The sequence below is a fragment of the Henckelia pumila genome, chromosome 2, assembly GCF_033568475.1.
Source record: "Henckelia pumila isolate YLH828 chromosome 2, ASM3356847v2, whole genome shotgun sequence".
In the NCBI taxonomy this organism is placed as follows: Eukaryota; Viridiplantae; Streptophyta; class Magnoliopsida; order Lamiales; family Gesneriaceae; genus Henckelia; species Henckelia pumila.
In genome coordinates this window covers 161,765,544-161,790,908 of record NC_133121.1, presented here as the reverse complement: position 1 = coordinate 161,790,908, position 25,365 = coordinate 161,765,544, and the positions used below count along the sequence as shown (strand labels likewise).

The window sequence follows — 25,365 nt, the reverse complement described above, 5'->3', positions numbered from 1 at the left end:
GTTTGAATGAGTTACATAATTTTTTTGGTGTATTTTATACTGTACTTTGATTTGATGGATAACTATGTTGATGAAGTTGATATTGTATTTTGGTATAATGGATGTTTAATTTCCATTTATTTAATCATCATACCAAATTTAAAAGAAACATCATGCCAAAGTAAGAACTTATTATACTTCATTTGCGACATAATATACTACTGATCAATATAACTGGTACTGTGTCTGACCACGCACCAACACCATCATGAAAAACATGTATGAAAGATGTACCAAATTTAATAAAATCTTATACCACAATTAGACATTATTATACTTTATTTGCAAGCTAGAGTACTACATATCGATATAAATGGTATTGCGTTTCTGATCTCGCACCAACACCACAATGTAAAACATGTATGGATGATGTACCAAATTTAACAAATTCTCATACCACAATTAGACATTATTATACTTCATTTGAGACAAAATGTACTACGTATCTATATAATTGGTACTGCGTTTCTGACCACACATCAACACCACAATGTAAAACATGTATGGACGATGTACCAAATTTAACAAATTATCATACCACAATTAGACGTTATTATACTTCATTTGCGATAAAATGTACTACATGGTACTGCGTTTCTGACCACGCACCAACACCACCATAAAAATATGCATGAAAGATGTACCAAAGTTAACAGAATCTCATACCATAATTAGACATTATTATACTTCATTTGCAAGCTAAAGTACTACGTTTCGATATAATTGGTACTGTGTTTCTGAACACGCACCAACACCACTATGAAAAACATGTATGAAAGATGTACCAAATTTAACAAAATCTCATACCACAATTAGACATTATTATACTTCATTTGCAAGCTAAAGTACTACGTATCGATATAATTGGTACTGCGTTTCTAACCATGCACCAACACCAGCATGGAAAACATGTATGGAAGATGTACCAAATTTAACAGAATCTCATACCACAATGAGACATTATTATACTTTATTTGCAAGCTAAAGTACTACGTATCGATATAATTGGTACTACGTTTATGAACACGCACCAACACCACAATGGAAAATATGTATGAAAGATGTACCAAATTTAACAGTGTAAATTCATGGTCTTGGTTCTTTCATGTATGTTCAGTATCATTTACATTTTTTTGTGGTACTAATGTAGAATATTGTGATAATACTAAGACTAATTGTAGTATTATTACTAATGTCGCAAACTTCGATACAATAAAAACTACTTGAAATATTAATACGGTTAAAATAGGACTCACACACTTGCAATTACTCATTCGGTACAAAAAAACAAGTTCAACATCATTTGCAATGTGCTTGACCAAGCCAAACTTACACCAAAGCACCAACTACTTTAACTTATTTAACAGAGATTACAATCAATAAAACTAAGAGCAACAAACAAGCAACCCAACCAATGTGCACATATCCATCATCGACACGGGATCCACCAGATCTTGTTCCAACTTCCACGCAATTTTCATCGCCAAATTCTTTTTGCTTGTCTTTGGTTTCATCACTATTGGGGGTGCTTTGGGATTTATCTCTACTACCCTGACTTTTTGTATCTTCTCCCACAATTCGAGGTCCATGTAACCATGTAGCATAGTCTGGTTTGCACCAACGAAAAAAACCACATTGATTGTTCGAGCAACAGTAATACAACATACCTTCAGATTTTTTTTTCTCAGAAGTAACAACCCTAATATCAACCATCCTTTGACAAGAACACGAAGGTGTAGGAGGGAATCTTAAATCAATGTTAGGCTTCACATGTGTTCTTCCGCTTCTGTTTGAAGACTCAATTTCAATCTTTTTGTGCTTCGATAGCTTCAACTTCCGATCTGAGAAACAATGAAATTTCCGAATCCTGTATCCCAGTTGTTTAGATACCACACAATATTTAACATAAAAGAAAAATTTCTCAAACCAAATTCATGCTCATTCGACCATAATATATGTGATTTCTTACGCAATGCTTAAGAATAAAATTATTAATTGTGAAGGTCTAGACTTCACCAAAAAAATAAAATAAAATAAAAAGAACTAAGAGATTTAAATACAAAATATCATAGAAGTTCAAATTATTGAGAGTCAATTACCCAATTTTAATTAAAAAAGTATTGATCTTGAGTCACACCTTTCAATTTCAATGCTCAAAAAATTAAAAAATATTAATCTTAAAAAACCAAGATTTCAAATCTAATCTATCCTTATTATGAAAAAAGTTCAAACTCAATATGTCAAAAACAAATAAGTGAATAAAATGAATTAAAATTCAAGATGCATAATCTCAACTAACAATTAAGCAATCACAACCAATCTAGAAACTGAAAAAATTCCAAATATCAAGAAAGTCCATTTGACAATATAAAAGAGAAGAGAGAACAACAAAAATACAGAGATCAACTATAAAATATGCTTAAACCAACGACAAAACGAAACAATCTGCAGGAAAATACAAGCAGTAAATTGAACAAAACCCTTCAAAATTCGAACAAAAGTGGTGGAAAAAGAACCAAAATCATGAAAGTATTCCGTCTCTTTAGAATTTATCGCCAAAGAGGTTACAATCAATTTTTAGATTAAGGGAAGAAAAGACGCACACATGGAAGTAAACATTTTCAAGGAATAAAAGTAGAAAGTGGACATAAGAATTTTTCAATTGATCGACACCAAATGCGTACATATACCAGTAAAAATATAAGAATTGGTAATTTTCCGCAAGAGTCACAATACTTAACCAATCACAAAACATAAAATGACATCAAATCACACTTCACAACGTGCAACCCGTAGTCTAAAAATTATTTTGGTAACAGTTGCGTCAATAAAATGGGTGAGAAACTTAACATATCAAAATTTGTAATTTGTAAAAACCCATAAAAAGACATTCATGAAAGAGCTCTAATACAAAATAATCCACAAAATTGAATATATCACAAACTAAAGCAAAAAATTTAGGAGAACCTCACGATTTAGCTCCCAATCACAAACCTGAGCTATAAAAACTAAAACCCACTTCAAGTTTCGGAAAATTAAGATGAACCATTACTGAAAAATCATACCAAAAGGCATAAAAAATCGCAGAATATGTAATGCAAACAAAATTTCTTTTTTCTGAAAACAAGACATTGATTTCAAGAGAATTTATTCAATTAATCAACTGGATCGCACAATCACGACCACAAATCCAAATCTTAGTTGGAAATCAAACTGGTTTCAGAAACTTCCCCTAATTAAAAGAATATGTGTGCCTCGTATGTGGCTTCCGAAAGTGGGTGTCGACTTCGCCGGCGGCTATGGATTTAGTTTTTCTGTCTTCAACATGAAAAGGGAGAAAAAAAAAAGGGAACGACAGAAAGAGAACGAAGGAGAAAAAAAATAAAAAAAGGGGAAAATATGTGTGAATTAGTTGCTAGGGAGCTTAAAATAAGTTTTGAAAAGGATCAGGGATTTCAGAATAAGTTTTTCTGAATCAGGACTGAACACAAACTTTATGTTTTGATTAGGGATTTATACCCAATTAACCATTATAGAAACTACATTTTAAAAAAAATTAAAAGATTGTAAGAAAAGAAGACCCCAAAATGAAAATAAACAGTATACTGCGCAACACCAAACCCTCGGTCGAACTAGATTGGAATCCCTTGTGGAAAATCGATTGAGACTCAAATTCGAATCAACGTAGGATTTTCGGTATGGCGGAAGAAAGCAGAGCTGAGATTGGGGATTTGAATGCCAAGTGGGATGCCTGCATTGATTTGGGCGTTCGTCGTTGTGTTTACTCTTCACTCGCTGGTGCTTTTACCGGGCTTCTTCTCTTTCGTGAGGGCTTTATCTTTTCCCCTATCTTAGTTAAAGTTTTTTTTTTAATCTCGATTCTTGGATTTTGATGTCCTTTCGTTTTCGAGCTTAGAATTTATCGAATTTTCGTTTCTCCTGAGTCCGGTGGGTGGATCGTATTCTTTGGGGAGTATGTTTTAACCACGTTTCACTAATGTCTAAATTGCTGTAGAGGTAGATGGGGAAGGTGGGGTTGACTCAAATTGTGTGAATCAGTTCCTTGAAATGAATGCCTTAGGACCACCTCTGAATGTTTTTCCAAGATGCCAGTGTCTTTTCTTTTCTTGTTAATTTTGTTTGTGATTTTTTTTTCAGCTTTTGAAAGGAGCTGGAGTTAGTAGTTTTTGCTGCTATATATGGATTTTAGAAGCGTCTTCCCTTGTTCTTGGGTCTGACTTTGATAGGATTTTCCTTCACCATGTATGGAAAATACATGAAGTTAAACGTGTGATGTGGTGATCTTCTAGACCTCGTTCTCGGGACACTTCATGCAGTGCTTTTTTATGTTTTGGTAAATGAGACTTTAGTTTAGAGAATCGGTAGCCAATACAAATATTTGGCGATCTTGAATTGGACCTTGTTGATTTTATTGAGGTTCTTCTGACCCGTCAATGCATTTGAGTGATCTATCGTTTTGAATGTTGTATCAGGGAGTCCTGTAACGCGCTGGGTATCTGTAGCTTTTGGTGCTGGAGTGGGGGTTGGTTCTGCATACTCAGAGTGCTCTCAGAAATTAATTAAATCTCCTGTGAAATTTACTCCCGGCATTTCCGACACTTCCTCTGCAAAGGTATGTTCTTATTGATGTTGTTCAGCTGTTTTTCTTTTGTTTAGGTCAGGGGGTGGATGGGATTAAGGTGGTCACTGCCATTTAAATTACATATTGGTACTGTGATATGGATCCTATATAAGAGGTTTGTATGGTACATCAAAAGTTTGATAGGTATAGGTTGCATTGATTCCATAGGAGAGTAGAACGCTCAAATTTCAGGTGAAGGTCATAAAGAACGCTATCGACCTGATTTTTCATGACGTCATCCTGGAGTCGAAAAGTTTGGGTTTTATAATTAGTCTTGTAGGTATGTTTCTGCGTACCTATGATGGGTTAAGTCGAGTAGGGAGGATGTAATGTAAGTAGTATATTGGAAATGTATTTTTTGGCTATATATCCTTGTAAGTGTCAAATACTTGGTGGTTGATGGTAGAGATATGACTCGTCTTAATCGCCATCCCACCTGAGAAGTGATGTTTAAACTTTAAATCATCAGTTGGCCCTGAAGCATTGATTTTGTGCTTGTATTTTGTTTTTAAATTATACCGCCGCTGTTGTTTGAATGTATGTCGATCTCCTATCGTAGTTTTTTTTTCCATCAAAAGAAGCAAGCAATGCGTCGTAAGAATTTGCATTTTTTTATATATTGCAGGTTGGACAAGAGTGAAGACATTATTGCTTGGCAAAATTTCCATTTTTGGAGCCATTTGTTGTCTCTTTTAACTTTTAATCACAAAGAATCCAAACTCTATCTTTACAATCTGTACCAGTGGAGTAGAATAGGCAAAAAGTGGAAGATAATAATGGTTTCGGCCTGAGCAGACTGATATTCACGGGCTTTGAGGTTGCAATAATGGTGAAATGGTGAAAATATAAGTGGATGCCTCTCTATCGGTATCTTATATTTGACAATGAAGTTTCTTACATATGTTTTCCAATTGATTCAAAATACTTCATGTGTTTGTTTTCTCTATTTTGTGCGAATGGCTATTCTTTTAGAAAAATCATGAGCTACGAAAAGATTCATTTATTTATTGAATAAATGCGTGACAACTTTTTGTAGACTCGAGATTGGGGAGAGATGTGAGTTCGAACTCATGCAAAACATTCAAATATTGAATAAATGCTAATATTACTTGTATTCGTGCTTGGAAAAAATCTATTGCGATTCTTTCTATATTTAACAAATCCTTGTAAACTTGCATTTATGTTTGCTGAGTTCTGTCCCGAATATATTCTTATTTTCCTCCATCTTCGATCTCCGTCTGCATCGTTTCAAGGAACTTTAGCATGCTCTCCAGACCTTTCTCGTCTGGAAAGTTAAAAAAAAACAATTATTTTTTGTCATCAGAAAACATGTGCTGCAACTATCTTCATGTTACAATTACCAGGAAACTAAGAAATAAGAATCATTACCAAATCTTGGTATTGTGTGGCCCTTCGGATGGCGAATCACCACGGGTTCGACAAAGGAATCCAGGAGCTCGGTCCCATGTGGCTTCAAGAAATCTGTTTCCCCTGTTTCAAATGGAAAGCATACATACTGTAAATTTACTTACAAACACATCGGCATGCCGAGGCCTGATAATTCTCAGCTGATGCGCACCATACTAAAATTTTTCTAAGTTGAATGGTTTGGCTTTGGGCTGAGATAAGTAGCATTAAAATCGTCGATGAGTTATGGACAATCATAGAAGGCTTGAAGAAATGGAATTCCAGGTTCATTAAAATCCTTGAATTTAAAATATTTACTTCATTCAAAAAAGCACTAGAGGTTCTCATTTTATAAGAGAGTGTTTGGGAGAGCTTATAAGAAATACTTCTCAGCTTTTCGTTAACAAAATTTCACAAAATTTCAAATTTTTGTTAACGAAAAAGTTGAAAAGTGTTTCTAAGAAGCTCTCTCAAACACTGTCTAAGTATCTATCCACTCTGTCCACGGGTAAATTTCTAAAACAAAGTTGGAAGTCCCCTAGAATTCCTTCCTGATTCTAACCCAAAAATCTTAAGACGAAGCAATTCATCACCTTTAGGTGAGCTCGTGCTAGAATTAGTTTATTCAAGCTGTTTCCAACCATTCGAGGACAAATTCACCACTGGTCTACCGGTTCTATCTTCAAGAGTGGTGATTTCACTGGCTGTGTCAACTCAATTTCAAACTTTTCTCTACCATAAGATCATTGTTGTTTTAAGTTTGTTTGATATTTTACTTCAGTTGCGATTTTTAGTTACTGTAATTTTGTGCAATTACATCCATGATCCAACGATCTTAGAATGGATTCCTATTAACAGGGATCAAATATTAATTATTGGCTTTGTGTTCTAGAAGTGACTTCTGATTCAAGCAACACTGGTTCCATCTCACAAACCCCAATCCCTTTTGTGTCCATATCAGCTAATCATGGAGACAAGCCGGAGAAGTTCAAAGGGTTGAACTTCAAAAAAGGTGGCAAAAGAAGATATCGTTCCGCCTAACCACTTTGGGTCTGGCATGGTTCCGGAATATCGAAATGTAGTGATCAGCAGAAAGGCAAAGCTTCCAAAATCCAAAGTCTAACATCTTTAAGATAGTGACACCACAAATCTTCGCACATCGATTATCTATAAAGAACCAAGAATATTTTGACAGTAAAAGAAGCCAACTACAGAAAAGTTCACATTAAATATTCGACTTGTTTAGTGGCAAAATCAGCAAAAGCCAGAAAACAATACTCAGCAACAAGCAAGAAGGCACAGAATTATGTTGAATTACCTAAGAAGTGAACAGATGGGCATTGGATTAGTGAGGAATATGCCTTTTCCACCACTGATGGATTCCTGAACTTAGCTCCCCCAATTATTACCACGAATTTTATCTTCGGTACCTTTGTAAGACAAACACCCTGCAAAACAACATCAATTCATACCAGCAAATTTAATTAAATTAAATTTAAAAAAAACAACAATCTTCTTTATCCCACCAATTCTCCTTAACAAATCACAGAATGAAGCGTGGCCTAAGACAAATTTACTTACATTAGCTTGTAATCCAGGCAAAGCAGCTGATAAAATTGCTCCCTGAATTGTTTAAAACCAAATCAGATGATGCCATAAAAGCCAACAAGTTCAATACAAAAGAACATATTTATGTAGTGCATCAGTTTACCAATACTTTTCATCTATGCTCGAAACATGAAAAGATGAAAATCTAATTCAAGAAATTTGGAGAAGTAGTTCAAAATTCAAAGTAAAGATACCTGCGAGAAACCAAGAAGGCCGTCAAAAGGCCCATGTTTAATCATGCATTCCTCGATATAAGCAAGACACTCATCAAAGTTCTGATATTCTAAAAACTCCTGAAATTTCAGACAAAAAAAACAACAATTGATAATCTCCAAGTGAAAAAGCACCAGAAAAGCCTAAAATTTGAGAGGAATACAAAAGATTACTCATAAAAAACAAACCTTATTGAACTGGAACCACTCAAAATATGGAGGATCAAAAATCCCTTCAACGTCAGATTTCCCCTGGCAGGGAAAAGGGGCATCCACACAAACAAGATCCAATTTTTCCAGCACAGATTCCGGCCACTTTCCGGTGACCTGTTTCCTGATTATTTCCCCGCTGGTTCGAAACCCATGAAGGCATAACAACCTGAGCTTCCTCTCGCTATGAATGCCTCCAAATTCGCTGCCCATTTCACCAAAGAAGACAACTTTGAATCCCTTTTTCTTGGTAGTCTCTGCTAATGCCTTCTCTTCACTTTTGACCCGCCATCACAATCATATATATTTATATATGTATGTGCGTATATAGACGCAGACGCGTCGACCAAAGATTCGAATGAAATGGGCTCTAAACAGACGGTCAGCTGAGAGACTCTACACGTGAAGAAGGGAAAACCAAAAAATTAGCACGTGAATTTGGTAGATGGATTAAATAAGAAGATATATTGTGTGGCCGGCGGAGCTTCCAAGTCTTTCCAACAAACACACATACAAAACGTCATTCATTAGCTTTGTCCAACGACAAACCCAACTTGATGAGTAAGTTCTTCTAAAACATCATTCATGACGATTTTTATAATATGATTCCCAACTTAATTATATATGGTCGGGAATGTAACTACTCGTGCGGAGTATCGTGCTCGAGTTCAGCTTGTTTTAAACTTTTTAAGCTTGTGAATAGCTCGAGCTCGATTTATTATTAATATGTTTGTCATATTTACCGAGTTTGACTTGAGTTCGGTTCGTTTTTAAGCTCGTCAAATATATAACTGAGCTCGGATTTGCAATTTTATACGAGTACATTAGAAGATAAATTGGGTCGAACATTAAGTAGAATGAATTTTTATAAATTAATTCGAAACTGGAACAAAATAGAGTAAATTCTTTCATCCATAATCAAAACGAAAAACCCAACAACTAAAAAAACATATAAACTCATCAAAACACTACATTCAACTTTCAATATACCAAATAAAAACAATACGACTATAAAATCTATTACTAAATATCTCACAACATAACTACGAGTAAGTTTGCAAGCCATCTAAACAAGCTAAGCTCGAGCTCACGAGCTGAATATCTTAAAGCTCAAGCTTAAAGCTGATATTAATATATAATTTTTTTAGTACCAAACATGTATATGTAGTAGCTATTGGTATTAAATGACACATTTATTTATTTATTTACATTAAAAAATTAGAAGAAAAAACATGAAAAATAAGATACTAATATATGATATTTGAATACCAACTTTTTCAAATATGGTAATAATATATGATACAGTCACTAAGTTCATATTTTCAAATTTTACATAACATGAAAAACTAATAAACTAAACAATAAAATTTTAAAAGATTGTAATTGGGAATAGGTGAACATGCTCAAATGGAGGAGTTATCATTTGAACCAAATTGTTTAAAACATATAATTATATGATTTCCGATCTCTGGATCCAACGAATAAATTTGTATGAATTGGATTGGGTTTGGGTTGTAAATTCTTAATGGGTCATAGAATACGGACCCCAAACGCCCACAGAGGCCCATTTTCAGCATTCTTAATTATATGTTATGAAAATGAAAATGAAAATGACACGACGTCCTTTTGTGTTCCCACTCCTAAATCCTAATCTAATCTATCGTATTTATATTCATATCTCAAAGTACAAAAATCTTGCATACGAAGTCATCCAATCCCCCTTTCGCAGTTCTTCCCATTCAACCGCCAAGCTCCGATTCAGTAATCGATCTTTGCTTACTACCTTTCTTCTTTTTACATAATATATATATATATATGATCATGATTTGAAGATAATTTATGCTACTTGATGTTTGTTGTATTGCTATTATCTGTGCCGCTCCGATGATGCATGATCGATATATTTTTGTGTTTTTCTGAAAATTTCAACCCGATTTAACTTATGCCTTGTGTATCTGATGAATTATTGGAGTTTTTTTCTTCCAATTGGGTAGCAAGGGTTTTGGACTTTAGGGCCATCTTCTGTTTGATTATTTGTTTTCTGTATGTGTAGATGGGTGCATATCATATTTGTCACTGCGAGAGTTAAACTAATAGGATTTGCATATTTTTCGTTGTGATAAAACTTTTATGTGTTCATCGCATATTGTAAATAATTTGGTTATTCATGTTCTTTTGTCTATGCTATATAACTTGTTGAAGTTATAACTATGTCTTCATCTGTGATGACCCTAGTTGATTCCATCGAATGGGGGGCAGTACAATCGATGATGATTGGGAGTTCACTTCACCGTCAAGTGAAGTTCGAACTGTAGTACTGGTTGGACGCACTGGTAATGGAAAGAGTGCCACAGGCAATAGTATTCTCGGAAGAAAGTCATTCAAGTCAATGACTAGCTCCGCAGGTGTTACAAGTACATGTGAGCTTCAGAGGACCTTTCTGGAAGATGGATCCATTCTCAATGTGATAGACACTCCTGGTAACATGATTTTTCCAGTTTATTTGATAACTCTTTGTAAATGAGAATATACCTACCTTTATGGAGAAAAAAATATTGGGCCACTGAAAGATAATATGGAAGTTTGTAGATATTGACTGCAAGACTAAAACATGGCAAATTTTAGTCATACGAAGTGAGACGACTGCTTCCATGGAAATGGCCTAGACACCAATTGCTATGGACCATGCTTTTAATGCTTCGCTATACTTTGACTAACCTGGATTTAAATTCATTGCATTTCCAGGATTATTTGATTTCTCTGCTGAACCTGAATTCATTGGGAAGGAAATTGTTAAATGCATCAATATGGCAAAAGATGGTATCCATGCTGTTCTTGTTGTCCTGTCAGTCAGATCTCGCTTTTCCAGAGAAGAAGAAGCTGCTATTGATAGCTTGCGGAAATTTTTTGGCAGCAAAATTAGTGACTACATGATTATCGTTTTCACCGGTGGAGATGACCTTGAAGACAATGATGAAACTTTGGATGACTATTTGGGTCGTGATTGCCCTGAGCCTTTGAAGGTAGAGCATGACCATCAAATCTCACAAATATTACACATTGCTCTTTACATATGTTGAGTTATCGAACTAATTCTGCTCAAATTTTGTACGCCACTAATATCCTCCATTTTAATGGAATTGTTATTTGAAAGACTCTTTTAATTGATTATGAAGAAATAAATGTTTTTAACAAGAAAGCGCTAGAGTAGAAGAGTCATGAATGCTTTGATCCTAGCCTTCTCCTTAAACAAGCTTTTCAAGTATTGTTCTCATATAAAAACTTATGATATATTTATTGGTAATTAATGGAAAAAGCACGAGACTTGTTTTATTTGCACTTCTTACTATTTGTTTGTAAAAGATGATTATGGATTCAGTTATATCATTCTTTCCTTAAGTACAGTCACATACATGGAAGGAAACCATCATTTTAGATGTAGGTCTTCTTAGACTAGTTACATCGATTGCAGGGACATTGAAGTTTTTCTTTACATTTATTTGACATTTGTTTTGTTAGTTGAAACATTTTGGGTTGGAGATTTTGCACTGATAAATAGCGTATATGGTACTGCACCTGTCTTTTTGGTACTTATTACATTATCATTGATCTGTGTTATCGTGCAGTCATCTTTGTTCTTTGTATAAGTAGAGGGCTGCTTCTCTTCCCCCCCAATATGTATAATTTTTTCCAGATGAAACAATAACTAATTTGAAGCATTCTTTATTTTAATCTTCTTCATTGAATGATAAGCATGCATTTCTCCTTCTCCGTGTTTTTACTTCATATGATCTCTCTGTAATTTGTTACTTCTGATCTTGAGTAGGAAACTCTTACAATGTGTGGGAACAGGCGTGTTCTCTTTGATAACAAGACAAAAGATAAATCCAAGAAAAATGAACAGCTGAAGCAACTCATTTCCCTAGTTGCTGCAGTTGTTGATAGAAATGGTGGGAAACCGTATACAGATGAGTTATTTATAGAACTGAAGGTGAGTGGCTTGTCGGTATTTGTTCCTTCAAGGAAATTGCAACTGGTTGTACCTGCTAATATTTTGATTGCTTCAACAGAAAGGGTCTGCAAAACTGCGTGATCAAACTGCTGAAGTTAATTCCTTGGAGGGGTATTCCAAGCAGGAGATATCTGTATGGAAGGAGCAGTTTAATGAGGCATATGAAGAGCAGCTAAAGCGAATAACTGAAATGGTATTACTTGTTTTTTCACCTCTATTACGTTTCCCTTGCTACCTGTACACTCATGCCATCATTTTCCACTTATTGTCATATTAGCAGAGATCTGCTGATGTTGCATGGTATATAAACTAATGTATTTTATGTGACACTGAAATTTCTTATGGGTACTTATAGACAATTTCGCTTTTTTTGGGTGATGTTCTATCATAGGTCGAGTCAAAGCTCAGAGAGACCACTCACAGGCTTGAAAGGCAATTGGCTGAGGAACAAGCTGCTCGACTGAAGGCAGAAGCGACAGCACAAGCTGCTCAAATGAAATCAAATGATGAAATATCTAAGCTTAGGGAGCACTTGGAGAGAGCTCGGAAGGAGACTGAAGAGCTGCGAATGCAAGCTGAAAGTGGAAGATGCACCATTTTATAATAAGATTTCAAGTTTGATTTATATTATTCTGGCAAGATCTGATTTGCTTGAAAACTAAGATAAGCTGATTTCTATTATGGTGATTGGTGAAGGTACAAAAACTTTGACGTTCTGGTCAAACTCCTACTTGTGTTTGTTTATAAGCGTATGTTCGACTTTTACATCTTTGTACAGTCACTTGCTTCTGAACTTTTATGTGATGATTTGAGACGTCGCATTTAATATAGTTGGCCTTATCTTTGTCTTGTTGATTCATTCCGTCCTGGAACAGAAGGATCATCTGCTTTTATTTTGTTCTTGGGATGGGAATCATTCATGGAAATATTGAGTAAAAACAGATGTTTTTTGTATGTCTTGAAACAGCACACATTTTAGACAGTAGTTTTCCCTAAACAGCGAAAATGGTCCAATAAACACTAGGAAATGCAAAAGACTTCTGATGTCTATTATTTAGCAATTCAACTCAGGATAATCTTCAGTGGATTCAACTACCTGCAATACCAAGTGTAACAGAGGTTAGAAAATTAATCACTCCCTTAATAGTAGAGGTAGGCACATAATGTATTAAAATTGGACTAAATTTTCATTAAAATAAATTCAAATTAAGACATGAGTACCCAAGATGAAGAGTCTTCTTGTCAGAAACTGGATAGGCAGACATGTTCTCCATCATATTCATTTGCAGCACATTGCGGGCAAGAAATTCCTGGATCACGTAGTCTTGTCCAGAAGGCATCATACTCAGTTCTTGAAGCCTATAATTTTCTGCTATCTGAAAGTTAAGTGAGCATCTTGTTGTTTTACTGAAGGCTGAAGGCTGAAGCACTCATTCATCATTATTAAACCAATCACTAGTTTCTTTAGGTGGTGGCAGTTGTTCATGTGAATCATGCTGACAGATCCAACTATTAATTATGTGAAAATTTGCTGAATTAACAGAATTAATTAATTCAATTTTTGTTTCGCGCCATGTGTTAATTCTATTTATATTTATATCTGAACCGAAGTTTTTAATGTGTCGTAATTAAGCTCATGGTGATTCATTAGAAAGTACCATCATTTGTTAAGAGAGCTCACCTTTGCTCTCAAGCAGGCATTTTCTTGCTCCATTTGAAGTTCCTATCAGAAGAAGGCAGGTTCCATGAGGGAAAAAATCAAGCATTATAGAACAAAAAAAATTAGCAGGAAAAAATCGTGTATAGCTGCTGGACAAGCAATCATAGTCTTGAACTTAGATTGAGAAATTACCCTTTTCTGCAAGCACTCAGTCTCAGCAAGTATCAGTTCATGCTGTTCAAACGAGACAGTAACGTCAAAACTTGGTAAGAAGTCGAGGTATGTACGTGTGGTTAGGAAACTGTTCTGGTGAAGTATTGTCTTATGGAATCCATGCCGTTGTGTCACTCAGGTAATCTTTAACATCATGATATCAACTTTTTTCGTCATTGAAAATCACTAAAATAGACTAATGCAAAAACATGCAAATGTATCAAATTATTCCCTTGTTTATGGTTAGATGTATGATTCATATATGTTAAAGACTTGGTCGAATTTGCTTGTAAGCTCTCTCTAGATCTGAATGGTTATGTACCTTCTTTGCTCTGATTCTTGCGATGCTTCGCTCAAGCCTAGTTTCCAGCTGCTTCATCTCCTTCACATTTAAAGAGGTCAACCCGTCGCCCATAATATGCCTGTGAAAAACCAAAAGAAACATCAAGTTTTCAAAGTTAAAATTAAAGTTACCACTGTTTTCTCTTGAGTCCATGGATTTAACTTCCTTGCATCATTTTCTTTTGAAGAAATAAAATCTTTATACAAGTTAGTTCCACAAATTAAGGTTCTTTCATTTTGTGTAATATATAATTTGTGTCAGTCGACATATACTGGCCTGTTGGAGTTCTGGATCATCTGAATCTGCTGGCGCAGTTTCTTGGATTCCTGTTGGTAAAACTGTACGTGGAATATAGCAAAAGATTGAAAATTAATTATATATGTTCTCGAAATCTACAACTGAATCATGGCATTGGAGTTGCTTACTTGAGCATTGATCTCTTGAGCGGTGTATGCATTTGAAGTGTCGGCAGTGGCCTTTTTAAACCTCTCAATTGTCTCCCTAATGCTGCATGCGAATATATGATATGAAAGCTTTAAAACTTCTTTCTATGATGATGGGGATTGGGGAAACCCATCGTCTAATTAATTGCCACATACCCTTTTTTGGAGGAGGAGATCTCGTATTTGAAACCCGTTGTAAACAACCTCAACCCCGATTAAAAAAACACACACGCACAAAAAAAAAAAAAAAATGAATCCCATCATGTGTACGTTTGGGTGCAATTTATATGCTTTGGAACCTTGATTAGCTACTTGCTACATGTAAGAACAATCAAGGCCATGGACCAAGATTCGGGTTAAACCATAACATAAAATTGAAACACATATCTGTTAATCGATCAAATATGAAATCGATGATTTTATGCTATTTTATGCTTGATTGTCATAGAATCATAAATCATTTTTGTAAATTAATTCTAACAATCATTGTTTTTTTGTTTTTTCAAAAAAAAAAATCAATAAAAATCCACCATCTGCTTAGGGGTTTAGTACATGTCACCCGCAGGACACTATCCTGCGGGTGATGTGTAATCCCATGATTGGTTAAAATTAGTGGGTTTCACGTGGAGCCCATTGTCCAATTATGCTTTATGAGTTATATATCTTATTCCGCAAACTTATTTGTCGGTGCTGGAGTTGGAAAACATAAATTTGATAGTGTGGAGCTTTACAAAGCTGGAAATGGAAACCCACAGTCCAATCTGAACTGCGACTCTCAGACCACAAAAATATGAAACAATCACAACTCTCTTCTCAGATTAATATTATATATATAGTACCGTCTGTGTCATGTGGCAGATATATATATATGCGCGCACTATAAAACATTATATAATTAATACACAAAATCAACATCATGATTTTACTAAAAAATAATTGTACAATTTAGATTATATATATATATATATATATATATATTACCATATATCTTATGTCAAAATTTTATAAGAAATGCCAAACATATATATCTGACATTATTTATGTCAAATAAATATAATACCACGTTATAATCAAACAATATATGAGAGAAAAAGTTAGGGTTGAGCCTATGGAAGAAAAGACACATTTGAGATGGTATGAACACGTACAAAACGACCAATATATAGAATTAAGGTACCCGTGTATATATATATTAATATGTATATATATATTAATATGTATGATTTTAGAATATTTAGATGATCTGTACACAAGGTTCTAAAAAACGTGAAGCGCGTCGAAGCGTGAAGGTCAAGCTTCAAATTTTTCAAACTTAAGCGAGCTTAGAACGAGCTTAAGCGTGAAAAAGCGTTTTCAATTTTTACTATAATTTTAATTATTTTAAGACAAATATTAAATAAAATGTTATATTAACCATAAATATATGATTTAATAAATAATTCAAGTTCTAAACTAAAAATATATATTTATAAAAATGGTTTCATTTTAAAAAATAAATGAAATCTTCCGTTCTAAAAAGTGGTCGCTTAATCGAGCTTAAGCGTATTAAAGCTTAAGCAAGATTAAGCGTCGCTTAAACGAGCTTTTTAGAACAATGTATGTACATGCATGTGCAATTAATTATTTCATAATAAATTAAATTCCCCGGATCCCTTAACATTTTGAAGATTAATTTTCATGAGAAAACCAAAGGAGAAAAAATCAATCAAACATTTAAAAGCTGGAAGGCTAGAGAGAAAATGAATTACTTGTTGCTGGAGTACTCGTAGACACGTCCACGGGTTGAGAATACAATGAGGGCGATTTCTGCATCACACAGAACAGAGAGCTCGTAAGCTTTCTTCAGCAGTCCATTTCTCCGCTTGCAGAACGTCACCTGCCGGTTCGTGTTGTTCTCGATTCTCTTTATTTCGATCTTTCCTCTTCCCATTTTTGTTGATCCAATCCTGCTCATTGTTATCCATAACCAAATTGATTATATTGATTTTGTGCTACCAAAAGTACTATACTATATATGTATTTATATATTCTTTGTTACTTGTTAAGATGATGTGTACGTTTTGAGTACTAGTACATCACACATATCTACTTCGGATTTTTTATTGGATACTAGACTTCGGTTTAATTGTGAAGGAAAAAATTAGGACTCTTTTGCTTCACACACATCTACTTTGATATTTATCTATTTATTATTACTTTGTTTAATATCCGAAGCATATCAGCAAATATTCTACTAGTCGGGAAGACCGAATTGAAAGACAGAAATTGTTCATGCCAAAATATAGAAAGTTAAAACATGAGTAGGATAAATTGTAAGTCAAGGGTTTCTACAGCAAAGCTGGATGATCCATAAAATCAAAGAAGAGAAAATGAAAAAAAAAACTTTGGAGGGGATCAATTAAGGTAAATGTATATACATATATAAGCGAAACAAAACAGCTTCGCTGTATACTTGATCGATCCCATTCAGCTGGAAAAATAACATATTTTCAGCTAAAAGTTCAGATTTTTCTCAAAAAAAAAAAAAATGGAAGTAGAAAAATTGCATCAAACTTTTTGCCATCTACTTAAAAGTGACCAAGATGCGCTGGTATACGCGTGTGATACCCAAAGAAAAAAAAATCTAAAAAAATAAAAATAAATCAAAGAATATGAGATCATCATGAGGAGTTTAAAATACTCCTTGATCATAATCGAAAAAGGGTACTGAGGAAAATCAAATACAATACCTAGCTCCTTCATGGTGGGAAAGAAAGCTTTAATTTCAAGCTACATCGATCTCACAAAAGGAAAGATGAAAAACTAAAAACAAGAAAACGGGCTCGTCTTCGACGAAATCAGAGAATATCTGGAAACAAAACAGTGAAACACTCATGTAGTAGGAACAATTAAGCATCAAGATTTCGGAAGCGCAAATCAAAGGATATAATTTTTTGGTAAAAAAAAATGTTCAAGATTCAATTTTTTTCCTTGTCTGAAAACAAGTTTTTCATATATAACACAACAAGCATGCATCTCAAATACCAAGAAACAATATTTCTTGGGAATATATATATATATATATATATATATATATATATATATAGTTTCAATTAGCTGATCATCTGGTGTTTCGACCCCTTAAACTTTTCAATCAGCAAAAGTGCATAAAAAAGCTAATTAGCTCCACAAATTAACCAGCAAAAGTAATACACAACATATATCTGAAACCGAGGAGGAGCAAAAAAATTAAAGCATATATTTAAATGATCTCTTCTCATAAAATATCGATCGATCCCAACTCCCAAGATGATGATCCTTATGGTCATGTCACAAACCTGGCTAACTTCTTCGGAAAGTATTTCTATTTCCCGGCGAGCGACTTGAATGCAATAATTAATTTCCTATAAAGATATTCACACGAATTTCAAAGAAATACTCAACCTGCAGTGAGCCATTTATATTGGCAGCCCTAATTGAAAACTATGTTTCTTTCTTTGTTTCTTTCTTTGTATACGCCTAGTCTTTGGCTGAAGCTAGCTATGCATACACATATACGTGAGAGAGAGAGAGAGCTGTCCAAGAAAACGACCCTCAAATGGCCTTTTTACCAGTAATGAAACATACGTGGTGTTGTGGGCTAGAGATTATTACCCCTCTGCACCCTGAATTCCCACCAAATATGGCAATGCCCTTTGCTTTTTTTAATTAAATACGTACGTTGATTAATTATTAATTAATTACTTCAACTATATATGGGATTATAAAAGGGAAAACAAATTTTGATTACGGTTTGGTGATCCGACAAGGGGACTGTATAGGGTTTGGTTGTGTCTTAAGTTTGTGAATTACCAGACATAAAGTTGTCAGAATGTGTATAGTGTAATAATCAATGTATTAGGCAGTGTGATTAAGTTTATAACAACAGTATTCATCAATGTAATTTATGTGTTTATCTCCTGATTCATTAGGATATTTGTGGAAAGTGATTTTGCATGTGCTCCTACTTATTATTATTCATTTAATATTATTATTCCAAACTTAATTTAACAGTTATATCAAGTTATGTGATACCCTTTTGTCTTACATTAGTTAAAATGAAAGTTTTAAAATGTTACAATAATTAGAGATATATATTGATAATGAGTCAGGTTTTGTAGGACCCCAAGTCTCGACCCGTTGCGATTTTGAAGGACTCGAGGCCTGCCCCGTCATGTTGGGAATACAAACAAAGTCCGTCCCACATTGAAAGATCAAAATAAAGACCACGACTTTACATTTTTAATTCTGAACTTGTAAATTTATTACATAAATCTGGTTTAAAAAAATTCAAAAAAATTTATAACAAACGTTCATCCAAATACTAGCTAGACCGAAATTCCATGTAATAATAATCCATATAAATCCCTCCAAAATATTAATTGGAATAAAACACAAATCTTATATAAAATAAAATTTTAAAGAGAGAATGAAAGTTATGTGTTTAGAATTGAGATGAATGATATTGACCCTAATAAAAACCTAAATGAACCGCCAAGCCGGATATAGTAAAATTTGTTACCCGACTCATACATACCACTTCCATGCATGAAGGTTGAACTCTCATTATCCGGCACATACCAATTTAACATTATCCAAATGAGTTGAGTTTGGGTCAGGTACTTCATCTCTCCCTCTCCATTATAATCCCTACTAACGATAAACTATTTCGATAGTAACTTGAGTTAACTATTTCGGTGAAACAATGATAGATAAAATGTCGTTATAGAAGCCCATTGTGCATATCAACTTTTATGGGACACAACCTGGCAAATTATATGCTTAAATTTCTGAGATAGAGGTAGTATAATTATTTTAAAATTTTGAAAAACCATCATACCAAAAAGGTCCATAATCGGTGGAACATAGTATGGAATTGTAGATATACGTGTATGTATATGTATGTTATAGGGCCTCGAATGCTGATAGAGTGAATCAATATTGGGCCCAAAATCAATTGTTTACTTTGGTTGATTTTCATCCATCCAGTATAAGAAGCCCAATAAATCAAACGAGCCCAATTAATACGATGAAATCCCTGAATTACCCTTCAACCTCCTCACAACAGGCGCCCTCCAATCCAACCCCCAAAAATCTTAGGTCATCTTCGCACTTTGCCTCTGGGTTTTCACTCTACAGGTAAACCGATCGTTTTCTTCTCAAATTTTGGTATTTTTTTTAAATCCTGCTGAACTCATAGTTTCCGAAAATTTAACAATAGTTGATTCTGACAAAAAAAGGTAATTTTTGGTTTTGGTTTTCAGAATTTCAAGGATTCGAAGAGTGAGCAATCCGATCTAACGAGGCAATGGCTTTGGTGAGTTTACCTGTTCTTTTTCCTTTTATTACACGCCATTTGATCTGATTTATTCTGGGAAGATTGAATTTTATATAAATTGCGGCGTTTCAGTATCTTCATGTATATGGTCAGTTGATTAAGATGTTATACCTCTGATTTTGGGATTTTGGACTGGATTTTGACTTCTCCCTATTTTATTCCTAGCAGTTGTGTTTTTGGAGGATTCAACGGCCCTTTTTTTTTATGCCGCATACACTTTCATTCATGCATAAGAACTAAACCTTTTGAATGTCTCGGAGATTGTTGTAAAAATTGTGACTTGATGTTTCATTTTTGTTATTTGGCAAACTTAAATGATATGATATGATTTGACGGCTTATTAATTCTCCACACATTTGCAATTGCTGTCGTAAAGCTTTAAGTCGAATTCTAGTTTTTTGCCGGCTATATTATTTGTTAAAGATTGGGATGAACTAAGTAACTGCTCGGTTCCCTGGCTTATGAGGTTCAAGTATGTTTCAGAGCATACCCTTGTCAAATATAAATCATTCTGTTAACCTTATTTCGTCTTATATACAGGTTTTGCATGCCACTAACACAAACAAAAATGCCTTGAAAGTGCTTATTGCGGCAGAGTATAGTGGTGTGAAGGTTGAGCTTGCGAAGGACTTTGAGCCTGGTGTATCGAACAAAACTCCTGAATTTCTTAAGATGAATCCTATTGGAAAGGCAAGTGATGCTAAATGGAAACTGATTGATTTAATTATGCAAGTCTATCTCTGTTTCTGATTCTTTACTTACCTTTTACAGGTTCCTGTGCTCGAAACACCTGATGGAGCTTTGTTCGAAAGCAATGCAATTGCACGCTATGGTAATTCCATATCTGCTTAATTTTCGTCCCTTGATACTGCCTCACAACACCTCTGACCCATTTGTTGATTATGTCATGCAGTGGCACGTTTGAAGCCTGATAACACATTATATGGATCATCTTTAATTGACTATGTAAGGCGTTGGTTTTTGTTTGTGTGAACAAAATCGCTTGGGCTATTAATTTATTTTTGGGCTAGTGGAGCGAGATTTCTCCACCCTAAAACCTTTTTGTTTTCACCTAACTTTCATCAACCTTGGAAATAATATCTCTTTGACAAACATCATTCCCAAGAAATATATGGGCCACAAACTTTTTTTAAAATTTATGATCAGTTTCACTTTTATAACTAAGAGCCCAACAAATCACTACCCCATGTTTTCAGTCATTCGCTAGCTGTATTAGTGTCTTGAGCTTACTCTCTTATTCTTTTACTTTAATTTCGTGATTTGGCAGGGCCATATTGAGCAATGGATTGACTTTTCTGCTAACGAGATTGACTCAAATATTGGGCGATGGTTGTACCCACGACTTGGCTACGCTCCACATATTCCTCCAGTATGTCTAGCCTACATTCATTTCGCTCCTTTGTTGTATTCACTCGTGGCAGCATCTTTTTACCATAGTTATTGCTCTAATAATTTTATTTCCCCTCTTTTTACAGTCCGAAGAGATTGCCATTTCTGCATTAAAGAGAGCTCTGGAAGCTTTGAACACCCATCTTGCCTCTACCACCTACTTGGTCGGGCATGGTGTCACTCTTGCTGACATTGTTATGATATGTAATCTGTTTTATGGGTTTAAGGTTATCTTGACCAAGAGCTTTACATCAGAATTCCCACATGTGGAGAGGTATTTTTGGACCCTGGTCAATCAGCCAAATTTCCAGAAATTACTAGGTGATATCAAACAAGCAGAATCTGTCCCACCAGTTGCTTCCAAGAAGCCTTTACAGCCAAAAGAACCTGCTAAACCCAAGAAGGCAAAGGAGGAGCCAAAGAAGGAGGTTAAGACTGAAGAAGTGAAGCCTAAAGAAGTAGCTGAGGAAGAAGATGCGCCCAAACCAAAACCCAAAAACCCATTGGATCTTTTGCCTCCTAGTAAGATGATATTAGATGAATGGAAGAGGCTATACTCAAACACCAAGACCAACTTCCGTGAGGTTGCCATAAAAGGTAATTTGAACGTGTAGATTTCATGAGTTAACGTGTGTATAAAAAACAATATTTTTATCATCTCATGGAATATTTACTCTCTCATTCTCATTTTCCTGGTTGGTGGATGGTTGGGCAGTAAATCTTGGGTCAAGAATTTTTCTGCCGTATTAATAATATCAAGCTATGCTTCCATGCTTTGCATAAACTTTTGATCGGGACAATTTAAGAATTCCAAGCTATACCGGTTTTGATTGGCTTGCATCTTCCTTGTGTGCTATGCTTTGATTGGGCCATGGCTTAATTTTTTGTTCCTTGATCTTGTGAAAGTTGCTGATAATCAACCTTGATTACAATGTGTATAAGAGAGTAAGTTGATGTAAGGTAAACATTGCTTTTTGTCAGTTTTTTGGAATGTCTTTTGGTTTTCAATGGGCTGTGCTTAATTTCTGCCTCTTAGGTTAATCATTCGATATCCGTTGTGTAGCTACTACTAATTGGATTATTTGTGATGGGGTTATCTTGATAGAAGTCACAAATTTTTTGTACCCTCCAAGTCGCTGTAGACTACCAATATAGATCAGAGACAGACAGAGATAGGATCTGATGCATTTGTCATAAGTGGGTGCATTTAAACTTAAGTTCATCTACCAGTTTAGTTTGGTGCTCATACTTTTCTTGATCTTCAGGTTTTTGGGACATGTATGATCCTGAGGGATACTCTCTTTGGTTCTGTGACTATAAATACAATGATGAAAACACAGTCTCCTTTGTCACATTGAACAAGGTTAGTGGATTTCTTCAACGGATGGACTTGGCTCGCAAATATGCGTTTGGGAAGATGTTGATCATTGGTTCTGAGGGCCCATTCAAAGTGAAGGGATTGTGGCTTTTCCGCGGTACAGAAATTCCTAAGTTTGTGGTTGACGAATGTTACGACATGGAACTGTATGAGTGGACTAAGGTGGATATCAACGATGAAGCTCAGAAGGAACGCGCCAGTCAGATGATCGAAGATGCTGAACCTTTCGAAGGCGAGCCTCTCCTGGATGCCAAGTGCTTCAAGTGAAGAAAACTTGTGCTTGACCTGTAGTTTGAGGTTTGAGGTTGTAGATTATCTTTATTTTGTTTTCCTTAATTCTAAATGTATCCTCTTATTACCAAAACATAATTTAAATCTGCAGCTTTTCAAAATTTTGTTATCTTAAACAACCCGGCAAGTGTCCTTTATTTGTTTTGTAAACGTTTCTTTTATCAATGTTAAACTCAATGTAGACCCTTCCTGATTTCTTCATGTCCTCGATTTTGTTTCATATTCTTCACATCTTTAAGTATATATTCTATGTTTGTTAAATATAGGTTTTAAATTTATTTGTATTTGTTTGAAATTTGAATGTTATTTACATTAATTGTAAATTTATCTTTACAAGTTAAGCACTTGTATTTTTATTAGTAACTAGTAAGTACGACGTGCAACACACGTGTTATACGATCTGAAAAGATAAAATTTATAAGAAGTTAAGGAAAATTAAATATTTTTTTAGATTTATTTGGAAAAACAACATTTTTATTGTTCATTTAACCTTAAATAAAAAACATGATGTTCATTCTAAATTCTCGATTTTAAAATGCATTATTAATTCTGCTGCCATTTAATTTCACTTTTTGGTCGTGACTATATTGTTTTTTTGTTTGAGTTTCTTCATTCTTCTATTAAAATCATCATTCATCTCATCATTTTGAATCTTTGTGATAATGTTTTTGGAGATGACTGACTTTGATTCTTTTTATGAGGTTTTGTCTTTTTGTTTGCGTTCGTTTTTCTCTTATCACCAGTTTGTATTTTATTGTTGTTATTAGTATTTCGTTTTTTATTATCTGTAACGTTTTTCTTTAACTGTTATGATTTCTCGAAACCATCCTCAATTATTTTTAGTGTGCATTCTTATATGAGACGGAATTGTCTAATTTGAAAAGAAACTTATGATATTATTTTCTTGAGTGATAAAATATGTTTTTTTGCTCCATTGTACATGGTTGCTACAATATAAAACACAAAATTATTTGAAATACTATAATATAAATATAAAAATATTGGAATAAATATTTTAAAATAATTTACAAGTGTATGTGCGTGTCGATGTATTTTTCAATAGAACAACCAATAAATGACACTATAACTTCCCTTCAAACAATGCCACTTAATTTAGATATTTCACTTTGATCTTGGATGACATCATTGTTTATTCGGTACCTGAAAAAACAATTGTGAGAATATATACACAATAATTAATTTTTTTTTTATTAAAAATCTAAATATAGTTTAGCATATGGGAGTACCTTACGACGCCTTTTATATTAATCTTAACATAATGTTTGCAATTAAATCCACCATAAGTTTGATAACATCTATCTAACAATTACTACAAGCCTTGTATCAATGAAATGCTTTGTTTTCAATTTAATTTATATTTTCTTTGATTTAATTATACTTGTCCTATATGAATGTTATCTGATCATTGTGAAAAAGTCGAATTATTTTAAATTAATTTCAGAATAGGAAATTTGATTAGTTTTAATTACTTTTGTGGATTTTGAAAATTCACGGGTATTCAATCCAAATTTTTGTATTCTCTATAGAAGTCTAGCAATATTCAAAATAGACTTTTCTAGAGTTTTAAAAAGTCAATTGATATTCGTAATTCGACCTTGACTTTAAATTTTTTTTACAAAAGTCTACCAGTAGTACTATTCAAAATTAATCCAATAAACTTGTAACAAATTCATTGAATTCATTAACATAAAAACATTAAAACATAAAGTAAAACTATAAATTATCAATAATGTTCTTCGATCCAATCCAAACATTTGGATGAATTTTTAAAACTCGTGATTCATGTACAAATTATCTCTTTCTCTTTCTTTCTCTCTCTCACGTCTCCTCTCCTCTCTATCTGACTCTCTTCCATCTTCAAAATGTATGTTTACATTTGCACTATTTAATTATCGTTTTTATCTTTGAAATTTTTTCATTTTTTGGTCGAACAATGTGCGAATACTTTCTTAAAGTCATAATTGTTTTACATAGTTTGTAATCAAAACCAAATTAAAATTATGAGTTTTTTAAAATAAAATTATTACAAAAATCATAAAATTTTGTTGACCCATAAAATTGAAAGATGATAAATTTATCAATAAATCAAATCTAAAATTTTTTGTTAACTCTTTGAATCA

The 25,365-nt window shown here is 33.9% G+C and overlaps 5 protein-coding genes across 10 annotated transcripts; 3 read left to right on the top strand and 2 right to left on the bottom strand.

The window, feature by feature from the left end:
• The first annotated feature begins 3,612 nt into the window (after nucleotides 1-3,612).
• On the top strand, nucleotides 3,613-5,644 carry LOC140882002 (MICOS complex subunit MIC10-like). Its single transcript, XM_073287707.1, has 3 exons — nucleotides 3,613-3,864; nucleotides 4,533-4,672; nucleotides 5,307-5,644. The coding sequence occupies exons 1-3, from the start codon at nucleotides 3,738-3,740 to the stop codon at nucleotides 5,319-5,321; spliced, it is 282 nt and encodes a 93-aa protein (XP_073143808.1). The 5' UTR covers nucleotides 3,613-3,737; the 3' UTR covers nucleotides 5,322-5,644.
• A 123-nt stretch (nucleotides 5,645-5,767) lies between these two features.
• Nucleotides 5,768-8,494, bottom strand: LOC140882001 (uncharacterized). Its single transcript, XM_073287706.1, has 6 exons — nucleotides 8,098-8,494; nucleotides 7,891-7,989; nucleotides 7,670-7,711; nucleotides 7,407-7,536; nucleotides 6,071-6,172; nucleotides 5,768-5,966 (listed from the first exon to the last, which is right to left on the bottom strand). The coding sequence occupies exons 1-6, from the start codon at nucleotides 8,329-8,331 to the stop codon at nucleotides 5,893-5,895; spliced, it is 681 nt and encodes a 226-aa protein (XP_073143807.1). The 5' UTR covers nucleotides 8,332-8,494; the 3' UTR covers nucleotides 5,768-5,892.
• A 1,247-nt stretch (nucleotides 8,495-9,741) lies between these two features.
• On the top strand, nucleotides 9,742-12,960 carry LOC140880507 (immune-associated nucleotide-binding protein 9-like). The gene is made up of 6 exons (XM_073285011.1): nucleotides 9,742-9,879; nucleotides 10,354-10,598; nucleotides 10,864-11,141; nucleotides 11,945-12,109; nucleotides 12,189-12,323; nucleotides 12,522-12,960. The coding sequence occupies exons 2-6, from the start codon at nucleotides 10,367-10,369 to the stop codon at nucleotides 12,732-12,734; spliced, it is 1,023 nt and encodes a 340-aa protein (XP_073141112.1). The 5' UTR covers nucleotides 9,742-9,879; nucleotides 10,354-10,366; the 3' UTR covers nucleotides 12,735-12,960.
• Nucleotides 12,961-13,046: 86 nt separating this feature from the next.
• LOC140880508 (agamous-like MADS-box protein AGL11) lies at nucleotides 13,047-18,263 on the bottom strand. Of its 6 annotated transcripts, XM_073285016.1 has the most exons (10): nucleotides 18,107-18,215; nucleotides 17,519-17,637; nucleotides 16,538-16,735; nucleotides 14,772-14,853; nucleotides 14,623-14,684; nucleotides 14,326-14,425; nucleotides 13,983-14,024; nucleotides 13,812-13,853; nucleotides 13,352-13,506; nucleotides 13,047-13,226 (listed from the first exon to the last, which is right to left on the bottom strand). In XM_073285016.1, exons 3-10 carry the CDS (start codon nucleotides 16,717-16,719, stop codon nucleotides 13,223-13,225), a joined length of 669 nt encoding a protein of 222 aa, XP_073141117.1. In that variant the 5' UTR covers nucleotides 16,720-16,735; nucleotides 17,519-17,637; nucleotides 18,107-18,215; the 3' UTR covers nucleotides 13,047-13,222. The 6 variants fall into 6 exon arrangements, 5 of the variants coding, with proteins under 5 accessions (XP_073141117.1, XP_073141113.1, XP_073141116.1 ...); XR_012149670.1 differs by lacking the exon at nucleotides 17,519-17,637 and having other exon boundaries at nucleotides 13,352-13,499; nucleotides 18,213-18,263; XM_073285012.1 differs by lacking the exon at nucleotides 17,519-17,637 and having other exon boundaries at nucleotides 18,213-18,263.
• A 1,602-nt stretch (nucleotides 18,264-19,865) lies between these two features.
• On the top strand, nucleotides 19,866-23,444 carry LOC140880506 (elongation factor 1-gamma 3-like). The gene is made up of 8 exons (XM_073285010.1): nucleotides 19,866-19,946; nucleotides 20,072-20,124; nucleotides 20,686-20,835; nucleotides 20,917-20,977; nucleotides 21,059-21,111; nucleotides 21,434-21,535; nucleotides 21,642-22,152; nucleotides 22,821-23,444. Exons 2-8 carry the CDS (start codon nucleotides 20,116-20,118, stop codon nucleotides 23,198-23,200), a joined length of 1,266 nt encoding a protein of 421 aa, XP_073141111.1. The 5' UTR covers nucleotides 19,866-19,946; nucleotides 20,072-20,115; the 3' UTR covers nucleotides 23,201-23,444.
• The last annotated feature ends 1,921 nt before the right edge of the window (nucleotides 23,445-25,365 follow it).